Source organism: Rhinolophus sinicus, chromosome 2 (genome assembly GCF_057876585.1).
Source record: "Rhinolophus sinicus isolate RSI-liver-muscle chromosome 2, RSI-T2T, whole genome shotgun sequence".
In the NCBI taxonomy this organism is placed as follows: domain Eukaryota; kingdom Metazoa; phylum Chordata; class Mammalia; order Chiroptera; family Rhinolophidae; genus Rhinolophus; species Rhinolophus sinicus.
This window is the reverse complement of record NC_142502.1, coordinates 153,004,242-153,022,966: the sequence shown is the minus strand read 5'-3', so window position 1 is coordinate 153,022,966 and position 18,725 is coordinate 153,004,242. Positions and strand designations below refer to the sequence as shown.

The following is an 18,725-nucleotide window of genomic DNA, read 5'->3' as shown; positions in this document are numbered from 1 at the left end:
AGAGTGTGCTGTTCAAATACATCACCTTTTCAAATGTCCAATGCTTAGAACCTCTGATTAAACCAGCTATAATTTCTGCAACACATCGCTGGGTGCTTTCATGTGAATCAGCAACCAAACGTTCTAAATGAGGTTTCAGAACTGGCAAAAAGGCATCATCAAAGTTTCTGAAAATACCCTATAAAAACAAAGAAAAGAAAGTCCTTCAGCACTTAAATGACTATTATCTCCATTATAATTATAATATGCTTGTATTTGTTTACTACATTACTACTGGGCTTATAAAACCCCCAACAGTTCTCCCTCTAGAACTCAACTGCTTTAACAATATCTCTAAGTTAAAATGGTTAAGAATACAGTCATTTTTACATAGCACATCAAAATATATAATCAGTGAAATAGAAATTAATAATCTTTCTGACCTTAGAAAGGTCACATGCACACCTCCCCCCCAAAAAAAAATCAAACATCAAATGCATAGTTTTGTGGGGTTTTTTTGGCTTCTACTGCTAATTACAAATATTAAAGATAAATACAAAAAAAAGGGCTTTTTAAAAAATAAAGAGTCCTACGACCTTAAGTCACGATCAGTATGATTGGCCTCACTTCCAGAGTCATTTTAAATGAAAATAACATGACTAAACTCAAACTTTGATAAAATACTTTAAAACTTATGAACCTACCAAGTGACAGTGACTAAGCTTTATGAAGAAGGTATATAAATAACATAGTTACCTTAAAGAGGCAAAAACGTCGAGGATTAAATTTATCTTTTCCTTTTCTGTCTTCTAAAGATAGAAAAGTAATTAACTGTTCAACAAACTTAGGATCAGAAAAATGATCAAATATAATCTGTTCTGCCTATAAAGTGAAAAAAAAAAGAACATCAGGGTTAAGAATCCACTTAAATACATTATTCTGAAAACATTAAAATCCAACACTAAAAGTTTTGATATCCCACAGTTGGCTACTGTTTTTGTTCTAAAGAACTTTCAGTTCTCACAGAGGCTTTCTAGAACCAATATAACATTGCCTCCTAAGAATGCTAAATCCTAGGAATAGCTAAATATTTTCTTCAGATTTTCAAGTCTGGATTCCATTTCTCAAACTGTGAATTATCTGCTTGGGAAGAGAAGACTTAATGCTACTCTGCCATCTTGTGTGCAATTTACAAAAAGTCCCAAAACGATAAACCAAACCCCAGAAAATTATTTCCATATATATAAACATCAGACATTAAAATGTAAACTTTGTCAAGAATCAGAAAATAAATGTTACAACTCCATTAATTTAACTGAGGACGACACAAACGTAAAAGCTCTTAAATCAACTTTCAAAATGACAAATGTTTTATGAAGATTTAAATCGACAAACATCTGTTTACTGAGTCCCCATGATTTATTTATATACAATAAACTAAAAAGCTAATCATTATCTTTGCCTTCAAGAAGTCTGCTAGCAGACAGAAATGGTATAGGAAAAAAGTAGATAACTACATAAAGTAGGACCCAAATGGTACCAAGTGGCGTAGGGTAGTAACTTGAGAGTAACCCTAGATACAAAAAGAATCCTGCCCACTGGCCCTAATAGAATGTGGGGGGCACGATGCTGGGGAAGATGAAGGGCTGAAGTAAGAGAGTATATATTTACCAATATTTAACCCAGTGCTATACTGAAATAGACGAATTGGGGGAAAAACAAAACATGAACTGAGTTTGAAATAAACCAATGGCTAAAAGATGCATTTGAACTAGGGTAAACTTTACACAAGTTGAAAACGGAATGCTTACCTCTGTCAAATCCTCCCTGCTTCTGCCAAGCTTAGGCTGCTCTTCCACACCAGCGTAAACAACCATATTCCTACACAGTAAGAATTTATATTTGTCATACACATAGAAAAAATATTAGAGCTTCATGGGTAGAAAGCATTGAAGGCACTTTTAATGAATTCTATTAGCTGCTAAGTTTGGGAATAGGAGCACATCACTAACAGTCCTGGCCTCAAAAATCTATCAGATCAATGTGTGCTGATGACAAAAATTATTGGAGTCAACAATAAAAAGACAAGGAAGTTTCTCTGGACTAGTTTAGGCACATTTAGTATCAACAGGTAGGAATATCATTTAGAGCAGCTAGTAACAAACACCTTAGACGTATAATGATAGAACTAAGGAAGTCTTAAGTGTTTCAGTGGAAAAACAAGAAAAAGAGGCAGGACTGACGCATAGCATTGGCAGGAGCAAAAGGAAAGAGAAAGAGGGAAAAGGAAAAACACTTGGAGATTGTGTATCTTTGGTATCAGAGTCTCTTTAATTGCTTCAAGTGCTTCTGAACCTCCCCAGAAACCAAAAGATGACAAAACAAATCATATCAAAGATAACCTCTTTAATAGTAAGATGCATGGCAAGGTGCAACTTACTGTGGCCAGGTGTAATATCCCCAGTGAGTTTTTTCCACAAAGCAACTTGACTCCCATTCTTTTTTGGTTCTTGGTATACTTTTGCTATCATAATGTAACCAACGATTATCAGGCCTATCACCAGCAAGAATTTGAGTGGATTTAGGGTAACCACCTAAAGAAGACAATTACATTTGATGAACTTAAAAATATCCATGCTATAATTATTCTCAACTTTCAAACAATAGGATTAGTGTGACTTTATATACATAAAAAGACTACGAAAATTCCCTCAGGGCAAGACTACATATATATACACACACACATATATATATATGGCATTTCAAATCAGAGGGGAAGAGATGAGATTACCCATTGAATGGTATTGGGATAGTTATTTGGGAGCAGAAAATCAAGTACGATCCATACTTCATTCCTTTCACCAAAATTAAAAGGATTAATTTTGTCAAAACTTTTCTCAGGTCTGAATTAATTTCAGACTTACACAGAGTTTAAAGAATTCCCATGTAGTCTTCACCCAGATGCCCCCAAATTTAACATTTCACCATATGTACTTTGACATTCTCTCTTTACATACACAGACACTTGTGGGTTTTTTTGAACCATTAAATATTCATTTAATATGAGACTTACAAACATGTGTTTCAAGTGAGGATAAAACAAGATTAACAGTAAGGAATATAATGAGTCTTTCCAGCATTTAGTTAACACCATTTTATAGTGGACCAAAATAAAGATGGTGTTACACAGTTATACGCCCCTGCCAAAAACGAGGTGGGGAAGAACTAAAGACAGCTGTTTGAATATCAGAGGAGTTATCAGAGATAGAAACATTTGGTGGAGAAAGGAATAAAAATAACATGTTTTCTCTAAAATCAAGTTACTTTATTATTTTTTCTGATTATGAGACTATTATTCAAAAAGTTTAATACTACAGTATGGAATAAAGAAGAAATTAACCTTGCCTCTAATCCTACCACCCAGACAGAATCACTCATCATATTGATGTATTAATGGTAATTGTATTTTAAGTCTTTGAAGTACAGTTTGATAAATACCTAGTATAATTGCTTAGTTGGTGAGATACATAAGTAGATGACATTTGTCCGAAGTGTGCAAAAGGTACGTGTATTACGAAGACATACAGTCAATGTATTCTTACGAGTATACTTTTTATTACTAGTTTTTACTAAGCCAATTGTTTCTCTTTATAATATTATTTCATATTTTGTATTAAAATCTTTTTATACTTTCATAGTTTATATAGAAAAATATTTGAGATCAAGAACTGTAATTTATACATTTCAAAGAAACTTCTGAGTTTGCTGAGAAGCACAATTAATTACATTTGGTAGTACTTACTGACTTCGTAGGGGTTGATGGTCAGCTTTTTGTGGGTTCTTTTTAGCTGCTTAAGAACACCAGCAACAGCTGAGATCGCCATCTAGAAAAGGAAGAGGTAAGGTATGAATCAAAACTGTGAAATCTCTTAACTGGTTGCCTGCCTTGATCAAAGCAAAGGCTGTATTGTTTCTTTTAAAATACCTTGCCCACTGATATCTGGTGGCAGAGAAACCCACTGATATCAGGTGAGCATCACCTGGCTATGCCACCAGATATCAGAGGGCTAAATCTGACTTGCAAGGAGTCATTCACAGTTCTTACTATTCAATCTTCATCGTGCTAGTCTCTGCCTAGAAAACTTTGATCCTTGCTTCGCTAAACCAAGACCTGCTCATTCTTTAAATCCTAGCCTAAACATTTCTTAAGGATTTTTCTCTAGTGCAGCAGGCTAGGTCAGCCCCATCTTGCACCCAACCTCTAAAACTTTGTTAGATAACTTATTCATCTCTCAACCAAAAGAGGAAGATTTCAAATCAATGCACTTCAAGGTATTCATTAAGTGTGTCTTGTTTGTGAAGAATTTCAAGTTTCAGGTGAGGAATCTCAAACCCAAGATTGTAACTAAAATAAAGTGTCTACCTTTCGAACTACAATTGCATCATGGTTGAGATTCTCAACAAAAAAACGTATGGCACGAAGAGGTAACACTCGGTCATCTCTCAAGAGTAGAGACAGAAGCCCAATGCCTATATGTTCAAATTTCCAGGGCCTGAAAAGGGGAGAAGGAGAAGAAAAAAAAAATCACAAAACACATCGCTCATAAAATCACTTAAAAAAAAAAAAAACACACACACATTGAACCATTTGTAAGTTTCCTAAGAAATAAAATAGATACGTATTTTGCGGTGTATAATGCACAATTTTTTGCCCAAATTTGTGAGGGAAAAATAAGGATGCGCATTATACATGGGTAGTACTAATTCTTTATCTATATAAATGTTTTTGTTTTTTCTAGAGTGGATGTGTGTATCTATGTATTTAAATATACATATATATTTAAAAATGGCCCTCTATAATGGCTGCTGAGGCACAGAAAATTTATTTATGAAATTCTTACTGTCCTCCTGGCCTCTAGATATTTTCAGGTAGTAATTATAATTGACACCATTGTGTTCTTACAGCCTTAGCCCCTTTTAAACTTAAAGTTACAGATCCCAGTTACACATCTTGCAGAAATCACTTTAATAAATGACACTTGATTGCTTCCAGTGTAAAGTAGACAGGCCTTATTAAATCGAAAAGGTAAATGATTATGCTCCCAATCAAAATGGAATTCTGAATTTACCCAATCCTGGCATATCGTATCCACCACAACAAACAATATATGGTATATGGGAAGGGGGGTGTTTTTGTTGGGAAGGGTTAGAAAATTCTTGTCATACTAACTGATTTCTACCTATGTAATGACACCAGGTTTACAGTAAATGCTATGGGAATATAGTAGTATAATACAAAAATTATAGGCAAATTAACTTTGCCTGAGGTCAATAAAACCCATAACACTGATACTGAAAATCCAATGTATTGGGAAATTGAAATTAATCCTCCCTATGAAGTCCTTTCTATGGAAACTAATTACCCAAAAGAACAATTAGAACTTCTAGATCATGAAATAATAGTCTTCATTTATCTGACCAAACTTATCATAAGGTACAAATAACAGTAGACGAGGGAGAAAAACACATTATTAGCTTAATAAAAAATTATGATAATGCATGTAAAGGGTTCTTTGGTTGTCTAAGATGTTTGTTCCTCTGCTCCTAATCGGTGTTACTGGTTTAATACTATTGCTCTTGGTCCTAGTGTGTACATTTTATAACCGTGTTTCCCCGAAAATAAGACCTAGCCAGACAATCAGCCCTAATGCGTCTTTTAGAGCAAAAATTAATATAAGACCCGGTATTATTTTACTATAATGTAAGATCGGGTCTAATATAATATAATGTAATACAATATAATATAATATAGTATAATATAATATAATACCTGGTCTTATATTAACTTTTGCTCCAAAAGACACATTAGAGCTGATGTTCTAATGTCTTATTTTCAGGGAAACATGGTAGATACAAAAAGCAACACACAACAGACAGAGGGGAAAACTCAGATTATGATAGCTCAAAGATTAGATATGATCCAGAATATATTTAATGAAGACATACAGGATCTGACTGCCCATTTGCTCACCTTTTCTTTTAAATATAAATAAATAATTTAGCCTTGACTCCATCTAAGGTTATGGTCTTGCCCCACCCCCAATGTTCCAACATTCAGCAAGATAAATGCTAACACGAAGACTTCCTAAGAATGAGCCTTCCTAGCACTGTGGGACCACACTGTCTAACCAAAAGGTTGGTCATCAATGCATCCTTTGGATTTATAACCAAAAGGGGAAACTGCAGACAGAAAAGGGGCCACATGTTAAACCTAACAAGCTCAGGAGACTGAAAATAACCACAAAGGATGGTGTGAACATAAAAATTCCTAACTACTGTGGGTCATGGCGGGAAGTCACATCTTTGGCCCCTGTATCCTCCTTGACAAAGGTCAATCTTTAACTTAAGTGAACCTGTCTGTCTACTTTTTTTATATAAATGTTTTTAATTCTTTTATTTATGCTTATGAGTTAAAAGTGTAACTCTAGAAATCAATAACAATATCCACATGCAGAATAGTACCCTGGAATATGGTAACTGGTTTTGTTGAACTTACAATGGACTTGCAACAATGATGTGTTCTTGGCCTTCTCTCATGCATAAATATCGTAAATTTGTTAACGGTACATAAAATTTCTTGTACCATAATACATTAAAAAATAAATGCTAAAATTCCTTTACAATACAAAAAACAAGTACCTAAATGTGAACAAATAAATGTACCTAAATGTAAATAAATAAAGTTTGAGTTAAAAAATTAAAACAAAAGATTCTTTTCTCTTGAAGTTTGGGTCAAAAATGTGGGTTCACATTATAAACGGGAGCGCATTATACACGGCGAATATAGTACATTGAAGAACCACTAATATCATTAGCCCCAAATTTCCCCTCCTAGTATTATAAATTCATGAAGCAGACTATAATATTTTTTGATAGTCATTCATGGTTTCCAAGGCAGAAATCTCCTATAATATGTAAGATAAAAGCTTTGAAAATTAAAAAGAAGTTCTTGCACTTACAGATTTCTTTGCTCCACACCATCTAGCAAAGTGTTTACCAAATTTTCATAGTTCCTTAAAAAAAAAAAAAATTCAGGTGAGGTATAATTTTAATACAATTTTAAGATGAACATCAGACAATGTTAACAAATTCAATTCTGGCCCGATGTACCCTCTCTTACTTCTCATCACATGACTGTAAAGGAAGGGCCTGGTGAGAAGCAAGCCAAAATAAAACAGATGGGTAAACAGAGACTCTGGGAAAAGAATATGAAGGACAGAAAGAAAACCAAAAAAGTGCTAGGTGAAATGAGCAAGTCAACTGTTCGTGAATGGACATTCGAAAGTAAATCTGTGATGGGCAGCCAGGTGGCTCAGTTGGTTAGAGCGTGAGCTCTGAACAACAGGGTTGCTGGTTTGATTCCCACATGGGCAGATTGAAAGCCATGAGTTGCTGCTGAGCTTCCGGAAGGGTGGCCGGATGGCTCAGTTGGTTAGAGCGTGAGCTCTCAACAACAATGTTACTGGTTCAATTCCCACATGGGATGGTGGGCTGTGCCCCCTGCAACTAAGATTGAAAACAGTGATTGGACTTAGAGCTGCGCTGCACCCTCCACAACCAGACTGCAGGACAACGACTTGGAGCTGATGGGCCCTGGAGAAACAAACTGTTCCCCAATATTCACCAATAAAATGTATTTAAAAAAAAAAGTAAATCTGTGAGTAGTAATCAATTAGTTAGGAGTAGTCTGCCTATATGGCATTCAAGGTACACATGAGGTAGGCTATAATATGAGAGTTTATTATTTATATATAGACATGTTAGAAAAAAATTAATAAGCATATTCATAAGGCAAGGAAAAAATCAAGTTAGGAAGGCTCTTGGTTGAGTGTTATCACTGAAGCTCTGAGGTGCTTTTGTTCCAAAAACCTAAAAACAGTTTACTAATATCCTGATACCAAATTTACATAAATTTGATCAAAAAGTAATTATTATAAGAGCTATGAAGAAATAAATGTGTTGAACTTGATTTAGAATTTAATGACTGATATGTGTATTTAAAAAATCAAAGACAATTTACATTAAAAAAAAGATACGCTATTAAGGTAACTATTGCAAGATGGTGTTTTCCACCACCTCCACAGCTACAGATTAACAATCAGGGAATCTTCACAATAATTATTTCCTAACAAGTTTGTATTTTTTCAGAATCAATGTGTAGATTTCATTATGTAGTTATGGTTCATCTGTATTTTAGAGATATTTAAAACCTAGTATCTATAATGTAATCTATTTTGACAAGCAGGCATTTAGAATTACCTTAGGGCATCAGCATTCTTTTCTTGTTGCCGTTTAAGTCCTTCTTTTATTTCTTCTGAGCTAAGCATTACCTGGTTGGTAGAGGGGTTTTTTGATTGTTGAAGCAGTTCTGCTATTCCAACACATGACTTTGGAATCTTATTAAAAAGAAAAGCCAGGGGTAAAAATGAAGTACTGACACATAATACAAAATAGATGAATCATGACTTTTTGCCGACTGAAAGAAGCCAGATACAAAAGACCACATATTACATGATTCCATTTATATGAAATGTCAATAGGCAAATTAACAGAGAAAAGAAAGTAGATGAGTGGTTTCCAGAGGCTAGGGATATGGGAGAATTGGGAAGTAACTGTTGCTGGGTACAGGGTGTCTTTGAATGATGAAAATGTTCTGGAATAAGAGCAGTGATAGTTGTACAACACTGTGGATATATTGATACTATTGTGAATATATAAGCACATGACTATTATATTAGAAGGGTGAATTCTTCGGAATGTGAATTACATTTCAATTTAAAAGATTTTTTAAGAGATAGCTTAATCTAGTGACAGTTGCAAATAGCAAAACTACGTTTTATAGAAAAGGAATACATTTAGAGCAGTGGTTTTTAAACCAAAGGATGGATGTCAAACACAATCACTTTAGAGAAGTGGGGCATTCAACTGCACTCACACCTCTTCCAGCCACACCCAATTCTGATGGGTGTGTAAATATGTGTTTGAAAATTTATAGATGACCTGCTGTTCTGTTACATCTCTCCATTTCAGCACCAAAGAAAATGATATTCTCTATTTTTTCCATTTGTCAAATCATTCCGTTTTAATTTTCTTCACTATAAATTATGAACCCTGTCATCAATCTTTTGCGACTTTGGCTAGTACGAGTGACCTCTTAAAATATAATCAATTCTTTGAAAAATTAGACCATGGACATACAGGGAATAATGCTTAAAGCAACAGTGTATTAGCTCTTTGTGGCCTCTTGGAAGAGAACAATTTAGCTGTCTCTTGGCCATGCTCCAACCTCCTATTCCACCCTGCTATTTACAGTAACGATCATAAAGGAAACAAAAAACAAATCAAAACAAAAAGTATATTACAATCAAATATCAAGAATATTACTGTAAAAAAGACAAGAAGACTGAAAAGCATTTTAACAAGGCAGTATTTCCAAGAAAATCTGAATTACAAAATGGTTATGCTTACTGTGAAGTCCAAGCCAATTGTTTCATATTGACGATGAATCTTTTCTGCAAGATCATCAAACAGTCTCACTATTGATGGCTTTTCCAGGGACATTGCTTTGCTAAGACCAGAAGAAACAATTGCTGGCCAAGTCTGTACAATACAGTCCCAGTCATGAAGGTTTGCCAAACATACACCACTGTGATTTCCAAGGAGACAATACAAGGCACCCTGCAGGAAAAATGATTAATATGGGAAATAAAGAGGTGTTGTTTAGTTGTAGCCCACTATCTACATATTTTAAATTTACTAAACATTTATTATTTAAATGCTTGATACTGGTTAATAAAATAGGTTCACATACTTGAATTTTAACTTTTAGAAACTTGAACTTGACATCCAGTAATATTTTCTCTAAGTCATTTAATAGAGGGCTAGCTCAAAGAATGGCTAATAATATAGAAATATAAGGATGTTATTTTAAAGAACATAGCTTCCATTCCAATTCTCTTCTACAGTTTTATCATAAAAGCCAGGAACTGTACCACTCAGCATTTTAGGGCATAATGTTTGGAATAATTTCTAAAATAGTAGTTAAGATCTGTTTGCCAAGTATTTTCCTAAGCACATATAAGAATTAGGTGACTTCATTATACTGTGTACTCTCTACTCATAAAAGTACAATTAATCAGAATGATACTGATAACAGTAGGTATCCCTTTCTAATGAAAAGAGCAATTTAGTACCAAAACATTTTGTTATTTCCTGAACATTCACCATAACTAAATTCCACTGTGGCTTCTTACCCACCCAAGCTCTAGTTCTCTTTACAGATTTGTTAAGCTCAATTTTACTGACCTAATACACCTTTTTCAATTTTGATATTATTTAACCTATCTGATTCTGTCCATTTAAAATGCTCTCAAGGTCAACAACATACCACCCAAATAGTTAAACCTTCTTCAACACTCTTGAATTATACATCTACACTAGGGGTCAGCACACATTTTCTGTAAAGAGTGATACAGTAAATAGTTGGCCAAGTACTCCCCTCAGAACTACTCATCTCTGCCACTGTAGCATAAAAATAGCCATAGACAATACATAAACGATGGACATGGCTGTGTGCCAATAATACTTTACTTACAAAAGCAAGCAACTGAGCCCACACTACAGGTTTGCTGACCTGTCCTTATAAGCTAACTTTAAGGAACATGTTTAGCTCTCATCTTAATTCTCTCCAGAAAGCAACTGACACTGCTGATTGAGTCTTCCTTCTAGAAAGATCTCTCCTTGTCTTCTGTAATTCCTCCTCATTTCTTGATGTCTTTCTGACCTTTCCCTTCTAGGTTAGCTCTTCTTTTTAGAATAGTTTTCTCAACACTTGCCTCCTGATCCTCTTCTCATTCTCCTCCTAGGCTTCCTTACCCAAGCCCAAAGATTTCAATTATCATCAACGCATACTGAAATGGTATTTTTGAATGCCACACTCAGATGTCTAACTGCCTACTTATCCAAAAAAACTAATTTCTAATCTATTCTCCCTATTCTCTCTGATGTACCAACAATGAGTTGCACAATCCAGAACCTTAATAATTTTGATACCTCCTGTTTAAGTCCCCCTATATTTTTAACTAAGTCTAATCAATTCTCCCTCCCAAATCACTTTCAACCCACTTTTATCTAATGGTATAAGCAATCATTATAGTTCACCTATTCTCTATATAGCATCCCTGTGAGATGTAGGATTTTCCTTATCTTGTGTCATTTCCTTCCTTCTCTGCTCTAATCACACAAACTTTCACTCAGTTGTTCAAACTTATGTTTCTTCGTGTCTCAGGTCCTCCTTCATGCTGGTCACACTACTCTACATGGTTTTTGGTCTTTCGCCCTCTTCTCCCATAGGCCAGAGAGGTACTCACTAACTGGTGTTCAATTCAAATTGCATCCTACATTTTCTCCACCACAACACTGATCATAAACATAGGTAAATAAGTAAATAATTATGAAGGAAAAAAAGACTGTATCTGTTTAAAGATGAAGTATACTGCTATCTTCAACTTACTTTGAAATACAAAGGTGCCAAAAAAATGTATACACATTGTTACAAAGGAAAAAAACTATTAGGTTGGTGCAAAAGTCACTGTGGTTTAAAAGGTTAAAAATAATTGCGAAACCACAATGACTTTTGCACCAACCTAATAACATTGTAATAATATATACCAATAATAAAAGATGAATACAAGTCACATTTGACTTCTGCAATTATAAGAGATGCTCCAAGTGGTTACGATCACCGTCCAGACACTTCTAATTACAGAAAACTGCTGCTTAAGCAACACTGACCAGTGTCCACTTGCATACAATTTTTTGGCACCCCGGGACATAAAAATAAGATAAAGAGATGGAAAGATGTGATAAATAAAATATAGCAAAATGTTAAATATAAAACCTGAATGGTGAACATGTTAACGGTAGAATTCTTTCAACTTTTCTGTATGTTTGAAAAATTATAGTAAAACAAAACAAAAAACTCTGTACCTTGAACTGCTGTTGCGTGACATCTTGTCTATCAGGCCTTAAGAACTCCAAAACCAAGGGAATGATATCTCTGCAACAGAAGTTATATGCTCCCAAGGCAGCAAAAAATGTTTGCTGAGCCTTATTTCTGACCTGGAGAAAGTATTATTAACAGAGGACTTATATTACATGGTAGACAAACTACAATGATTTCTAAATTATCAAAAACAAAGTGATGATAATTTAAATATTGTTGTAATAACAGAAAAATATATCAAAGCACATGCCTTAACAAAAACAAATAAATCATCTTTTTTTATCACAAAAGAAAGCATATTACTACCAACCATATTCCATGGGTTAGGTTACATTAGTTCAAATATTTTTGATAAAGGAGACCCTGAATGGAACCAATATGTATTTGATCAGTAACATAATCTTCAAACTATTAAACTTTATCCTGAGTTACTCTTGATGATGAAAGTCTGATTTTGTGTGTCTACAGGAGGAAAATCAAAGACTTTCCAAAACAGAGAACAACTTAACCTTTTCAATACAGACCTTAAGTTACAGCCTACATATTTTGAACACAGACAAAAGATTCAATATAAATGTAAAATCCATGAACTAAATAATTATTCATTAACCGATTAGAATAAAAGCAACACACTGTACACATTTCAAACTCTTTTAAAGATTACTTTAGGTGAACTCTCTGGGTTAAAGATAGGTTTCCTAATTATATTATTTTATAAATACAGAATAATTGACTGGACATGAATCTCTTTACTTTTTCCAGTTCTCTATCCTTGGAGATAAGCTCTTGGTCCTATGCCTCCTTAAGAATGGTAATAGCTTTCTGAAACCCAAGCATAACAACACCTAGGAGGATTACATGGCCTTCATAATGTAGATTTAATTAAGTGGCAACAACATTACAATAGCACCTTAATTTTCTTTAAAAAGATTTGAGAATTACAAACAGCAAAATAAACATTATCTGAAAAAGACTAGCAAAATTAGTTTGAATATATTCAAAATTTGAAAGGTGTTTTCTATGCCAAAAAATTATTTAAACGCCCTTGTTAAAATGGGGATATTTCAAGTGCATGTAATAGAATCAGAATGGGGGAGGGCAGTGTTCACACTAGCCTTACCTGACTGTATGAACTTGTAGATAAACGAAGAAGATCTCTGATCATATCTTGATGTACGTTTTTGTATTCACAACCCTCAACAGTTAGTGTCCGTAGCTATGAAAACATTGTAAATCAAATCTCAAAGTTTGTACTAAAAGTTCATTTAATTATGAAGTAACACAAATAATTAAATATTCGTCTGGAAAACTGTGATTTAAAAAAAAAGTCATCATGATACAACAACCTGGGTGGACTTGGAAGGTATTATGCTGAGTGAAATGAGTCAAACAGAGAAAGACAAATACCGTATGATCTCACTTATATGTGGAATCTAAAGAACAAAATAAATAAACAAATGAAACAGAAGCAAACTCATAGATACAGGAAACAAACTGATGGTTGCCAGATGGGAGGGGTTTGGAGGCTGGGTGGAAAAGGTGAGGGGATTAAGAAGTACAAATAGGTAGTCACAAATCACAAAACTGTCATGGGGATGTAAAGTGAAGCATAGGGAATATAGTCGATAATACTGTAAAAACTACATGTAGTGTCAGATGGGTACTAGTCAAGGAAATCACTTCGTAAATTATATAAATGTCTAACCACTATCCTACACATCTGAAACTAACATAATACTGTATGTAGGCTATATTTTAATAAAAGTCTTTTTCAAAATAAGTAAAAAGTCACTGTTATTTTAAACAGATATTTACCTCATGCTGCAACATTACTCTGTCGATCAACAGTGCTCTGATATGTTGTTTTTTCCCATGGAGCTGAAAGACAAAGTAGCAAATACTTCAACATTTTCCCTAAATGACTTCAATAATGGATTCCCCTGAATCCTTAATGAAAAATTAGTTTAAACAAAGTCCAAGGCGTCCTGGTGGGTACAGTAGGTATTTCACTTATTCTTCTGAAGACATCAGACTTATAGTAAAATATACTATTTCAATTAATTTTATGACTAATAGAAATATCCTCTTTAGATGGCTAGTCCAACACCCTGTTTTTCTGATAGTTTATGGATCCATGCATGGGTGAGTAATGGAGCTGGTCCTTATTCAGATGAATACTAAAATACAAAACAGCCTACAAAGAACATTGACTGTTACATCTATAAGTAGACTTTCTGGGTAATTGTGTATGCTTACTACAGAACATAGTATCTTTTTATCGTTCTAAAACTTATCTTTTAAAGTCTCCTTCACCCCCAATCTTCTACCCCGTCACTAAGGGCAGATTATCTGTCACTCAAAGATTATTTCTCTTTCACATCTTTACCTCAATAGTCAAGTTGCCTAATTCCTTCTTTTTCAAAACAGCTCTCCATCCCAATGCCGGTGACGTGACTCAGGCTATTCCACCTGGGCTATTACAATCATTTCCCTACCTTCCCTACCTCCTGAGTGAATTTCCTACTGCTTAATTTTCACAGTGGCTGGTGAGCTTTCCAAAATTCACTGAAATAAATATTGATCTTTCCAATAGTCAAATCAGATCTACTTAAGAACCTTTAATGACTGCCCTATTGCTGAATATAAAACTGAAGCACTTTTCTCGGGACAAACTATAAATGACCTAGTTTACCACTGCCACTCTTCCCTACAGCCACCGTTTCCTAAAGCAGACCATATTTGTATATTTCCCTGCACCGTTATATGCTATTGCCTCTGTCAAAAACAGGTAGCACCGGTTACAATTGCGTGGGACTTATGCTGACGGAGGGGAGCTAGCGGAGCCGGGATGGTGCTGTTGGAGAGCGAGCAGATGGTGGGCGAACTAAACCCATTCCAAGGAAAGGTTCTGTGGAGGGCTTTCAGCCCTCAGACAACAAGTGTCTGTTAAGAGCTACTGATGGGAAAAAGAAGATCAGCACTGTGGTGAGCTCCAAAGAAGTGAGTAAGTTTCAGGTGGCTTATTCAAACCTATTGAGAGCTAACATGGATGGACTGAAGAAGAGGGACAAAAAGAGCAAGAGTAAGAAGACCAAAGCAGTACAGTAAAGGGCACCTGATTCCCTGCTTTGCCCAACTAACCACTGAAGTGCTGTTTTTCCTTTGGTTCTTCCTTTTGACCCCAAAGCTAGGTTTCTGGTTCCCCTACAATAACTGCTTTCATTCGAGATTAGGGTCATTTTGGATGGGAGAAGTGATGTAATGTGAGAAGGGATGTAATGTTTACGGGGTAGTTTTCAGAAGCCAGTTTATTTTAGATCTGGCTAATTGGTCTGTGTTGCATAGGTGTATATTCCTAGATTAAAGTCTCTGTAGCCATCTGTGTAAAGAGGAATGTATCATTAAATCTATTTATCAGCAAAAAAACCCAAAAAACAAAAAATAAAACAGGTAGCATCTCTTGTCTACACAATGAACTTACACAACCTTTTTAGATTCGATTTCAACAGAAGTCTCTATCTATAAAGTAACACTACTATGAACAGCCTATAGCTGATTTAAGTATTCTTTCTTTCACGCTTCCAAAGAAGCTTGTACTGACTCTCCTAGAGCACAAACACAACATACAATGTATTTTCTCAGATCTACGTAAAGTACAAATCCTTTAAATTCATGCCTGTGGACAATTCCTCCCCATCTTTTACTCCTTCAGGTTCTCACAAGGTAGCCCAAATGCTGTTGCCGAGTTATCATACTCCAAATACTCAGAGACTATCATGGAAATTGACAGAAGAATTTGTATCAGAAAAATACATTATTTTCTAGGATCCTTTTGATTAAATCAGGATAAAACATTTGAAAATCTACTATTTTTACTTACAGGAAAACTTCCTCTGTATGCTGAACAATCAATCAGGTAGTTATATAATTGATATAGTATTTTTAAAAATATTAATTCAAAGTTGTAGAGAAAATACTGACCCTATTTTCCATTGATTTCTTTACTAGGTTAAAGCTTTTCCAACGGGAGTCAAATTCATGCTTGTGCGATCCTTGGAATTGCAATAGGTCTCCAATAATCTGTGTCAAAGAATTTCAAATTTTATATTTACATCACATCAAAGTGATCATATCAAACCCAGTCATACTAAATTATGCAACTGTTAAATGATTGTACCTTTATGATAAGAAACAAAGACTTGGTATCATCTTCTGAATTATTAAGTATATGGTCTATAATAGAAGAAAAAGGATTATGGTTAAAATATTTTTAATTACTATAGGACTTCTAATATATTAGTAAAAATATTATTAATTAAGTAAAAAAACACTGCCTGATATTCTCACCATTTGGAAAAAAAAAAAGTTAAGTAAAAGCACCTACACCATAGAATAAAATTCCTAAATATCTATTAAAAATAAGTTAAATGCATATATGTACTTACTAAGAAGTTTCCTTATGACCCTAGCAATTGCTTCTCGGTGATTCTCTCTGGATAGATCTATTTCAGAAAAATGAGAGAAGGCATTTTAGACACTTTAGACACACTAAAGAGCTCCCTAGACTGTTCAAGTTTCTATCAACAGTTTGTGTCAAGAAGAGATCATATATCCAGGAAAAAAACAAATGGGTCAGCCTTTATCATAGTTGGATTAGTGGCTAGGCATTGTACAGAATAAATTTTATAACCTTCACATTTACAACAACCTGCTTATAAAACTTTATTGAGCAGGCAAAGAGGAGGTAGAAAGAAACCATCCTTGCCAATATTTCTAAGGCTCTATTCACTAACTAGAGACCATAAATACACAGGATTCTCTAATTAGTTATGGGTGACCCAAATCTAGGAAACTAAAACTATACTCTAGCAATTCATGGATGCAACTAACTCCAGTGTTAATCTAGCAATTCAGAAGAGTGCCCAATTTCTATTAATGTTAGATTCTGAATATTAAATTGCTTTACATAAATAATTATAGAAAATGTACATAAACATTTACATAAAATTTAACTATGATAGAAAAATACAAAGACAGAATATATAAAGATCATAATTTTCCATTCATATCAAATATAATATACAGTTCTAAAACAATTCTAAATATAAATGAAGATTACAATATATGAAAGTGCCTTGCATACAGAAAACATCCAAGTATTTACTTACGGACCCAATTTCTATCTTTTTTTTTAATTTATTTTATTTTACTGGGGAATATTGGGGAACAGTGTATTTCTCCAGGGCCCATCAGCTCCAAGTCGTTGTCCTTCAATCTAGCTGTGGAGGGCGCAGCTCAGCTCCAAGTCCAGTCGCTGCTTTCAATCTTTCGTTGCATGGGTCTCAGCCTACCATCCCATGTGGGAATTGAACCAGCAACCTTGTTGTTGAGAGCTTGCACTCTAACCAACTGAGCCATCCGGCTGCCCTCCAATTTCTATCTTTTACTGTCTATTCTTTACATAATAATTTTCAGTTTCTCCAGAAAAAACAAATACAACTATTGTGTAGTTAATGTTCATTTACATATAAAAAGAGACTAGGAATATTATAACTACAAACTTATTCTATTAAACCTTAGAGTAACTGAAAAAATTGTCCACACAGATTTACTCAGATTAAGATTCACATACCATATTCAAGTCCAGTATACAACTTTGTCTCTTCCAAGGACACCATACTTGGTACCCTGTATAAAAACAAGAGTGCTTGTATTTATTATTAATACTAATAAGAAGGATTAAAGGGAAAAAGTGTCACTGCTAGAATGTTCAAATCAAAACAAAGATGGTGCTCTTTTAACAAACACAGATTTCCAGGCTTCATACTTCAATTCTTTACTCTATCCATTTGAAGATTAATGCTATCTGTTTTATCAGTAAGGACAATATTATTCATCTTAAAGAAAATGTTAATTTAATGACTTGGAGGCAGGGGGGAATTCAGTGCCTAAATGAGCATAGTAATGATAGTATAAAAGCTTAATTAAATCTCATGATAAACATTTATACATTTATACAAAGAAAAGTCAGCTTTGTAATGGCATAATAAAGGTTAAAACTGGTCACCAAAAACCCACCAATTTTATTGTAGAATATATAGCAGACAAGCTTTAGATAATCATTACCCTTCCTCTCAAAACCAGCCAAAATGATTTCTCCTACCATCTGCAGTAAAGTGCCACTACTTTTGAAGACGTTCAGATGTAGAAACACTGCATTTCCTAATTAAAGATTCGTCACAAAGAATTATATTATCAGAACAAACCAAACTAGTTAAACTCATTAAATGGTTAAAAGTCACTTTTTAGGTATGTTAAGAACAGATTTTACTGGGGAATACGAACCTTTATATCTGAAACCTAAATTTTCTTCAATGAAAAACATAATTTTCAACATTTTACATCAAAATGAGATTTAATTCAGTAACTGTTTACAAAGAGATAATACTTTCTAACAGGAGAAATATAGGCACAAATGCCAAAGACACACAGGGTAAGCATAGCTAATACAGGGTAATTATAATTAGTAATAAATAGAAATTTTATAGTTATAACTCATCACTCATGAATTACACAGCCTTGTAATGAATAAAACACTATTTTAAAATCAACATACCCCCCCATCTATATTGCATTTTTTAAGTTGAGTTAAGTAAGTTATTTTTCCTTAATAGTAGGTATA

General features: G+C 34.1%; 1 protein-coding gene across 1 annotated transcript in view; it reads right to left on the bottom strand.

Moving 5' to 3' along the window:
- Positions 1–18,725, bottom strand: part of PSME4 (proteasome activator subunit 4) — an 87,760-nt gene that overhangs the window by 20,802 nt on the left and 48,233 nt on the right. The window contains exons 21-36 of the mRNA XM_019719483.3: positions 17,676–17,731; positions 16,489–16,545; positions 16,221–16,276; positions 16,025–16,123; positions 13,859–13,921; positions 13,164–13,259; positions 12,028–12,159; positions 9,508–9,717; positions 8,299–8,435; positions 6,999–7,052; positions 4,403–4,532; positions 3,782–3,863; positions 2,420–2,573; positions 1,791–1,860; positions 736–861; positions 26–178 (exon numbers count right to left, since the gene is read on the bottom strand). Coding sequence (XP_019575042.3) covers positions 26–178; positions 736–861; positions 1,791–1,860; positions 2,420–2,573; positions 3,782–3,863; positions 4,403–4,532; positions 6,999–7,052; positions 8,299–8,435; positions 9,508–9,717; positions 12,028–12,159; positions 13,164–13,259; positions 13,859–13,921; positions 16,025–16,123; positions 16,221–16,276; positions 16,489–16,545; positions 17,676–17,731 — 1,675 coding nt within the window. The remainder of the gene's footprint in view (positions 1–25; positions 179–735; positions 862–1,790; positions 1,861–2,419; positions 2,574–3,781; positions 3,864–4,402; positions 4,533–6,998; positions 7,053–8,298; positions 8,436–9,507; positions 9,718–12,027; positions 12,160–13,163; positions 13,260–13,858; positions 13,922–16,024; positions 16,124–16,220; positions 16,277–16,488; positions 16,546–17,675; positions 17,732–18,725) is intronic.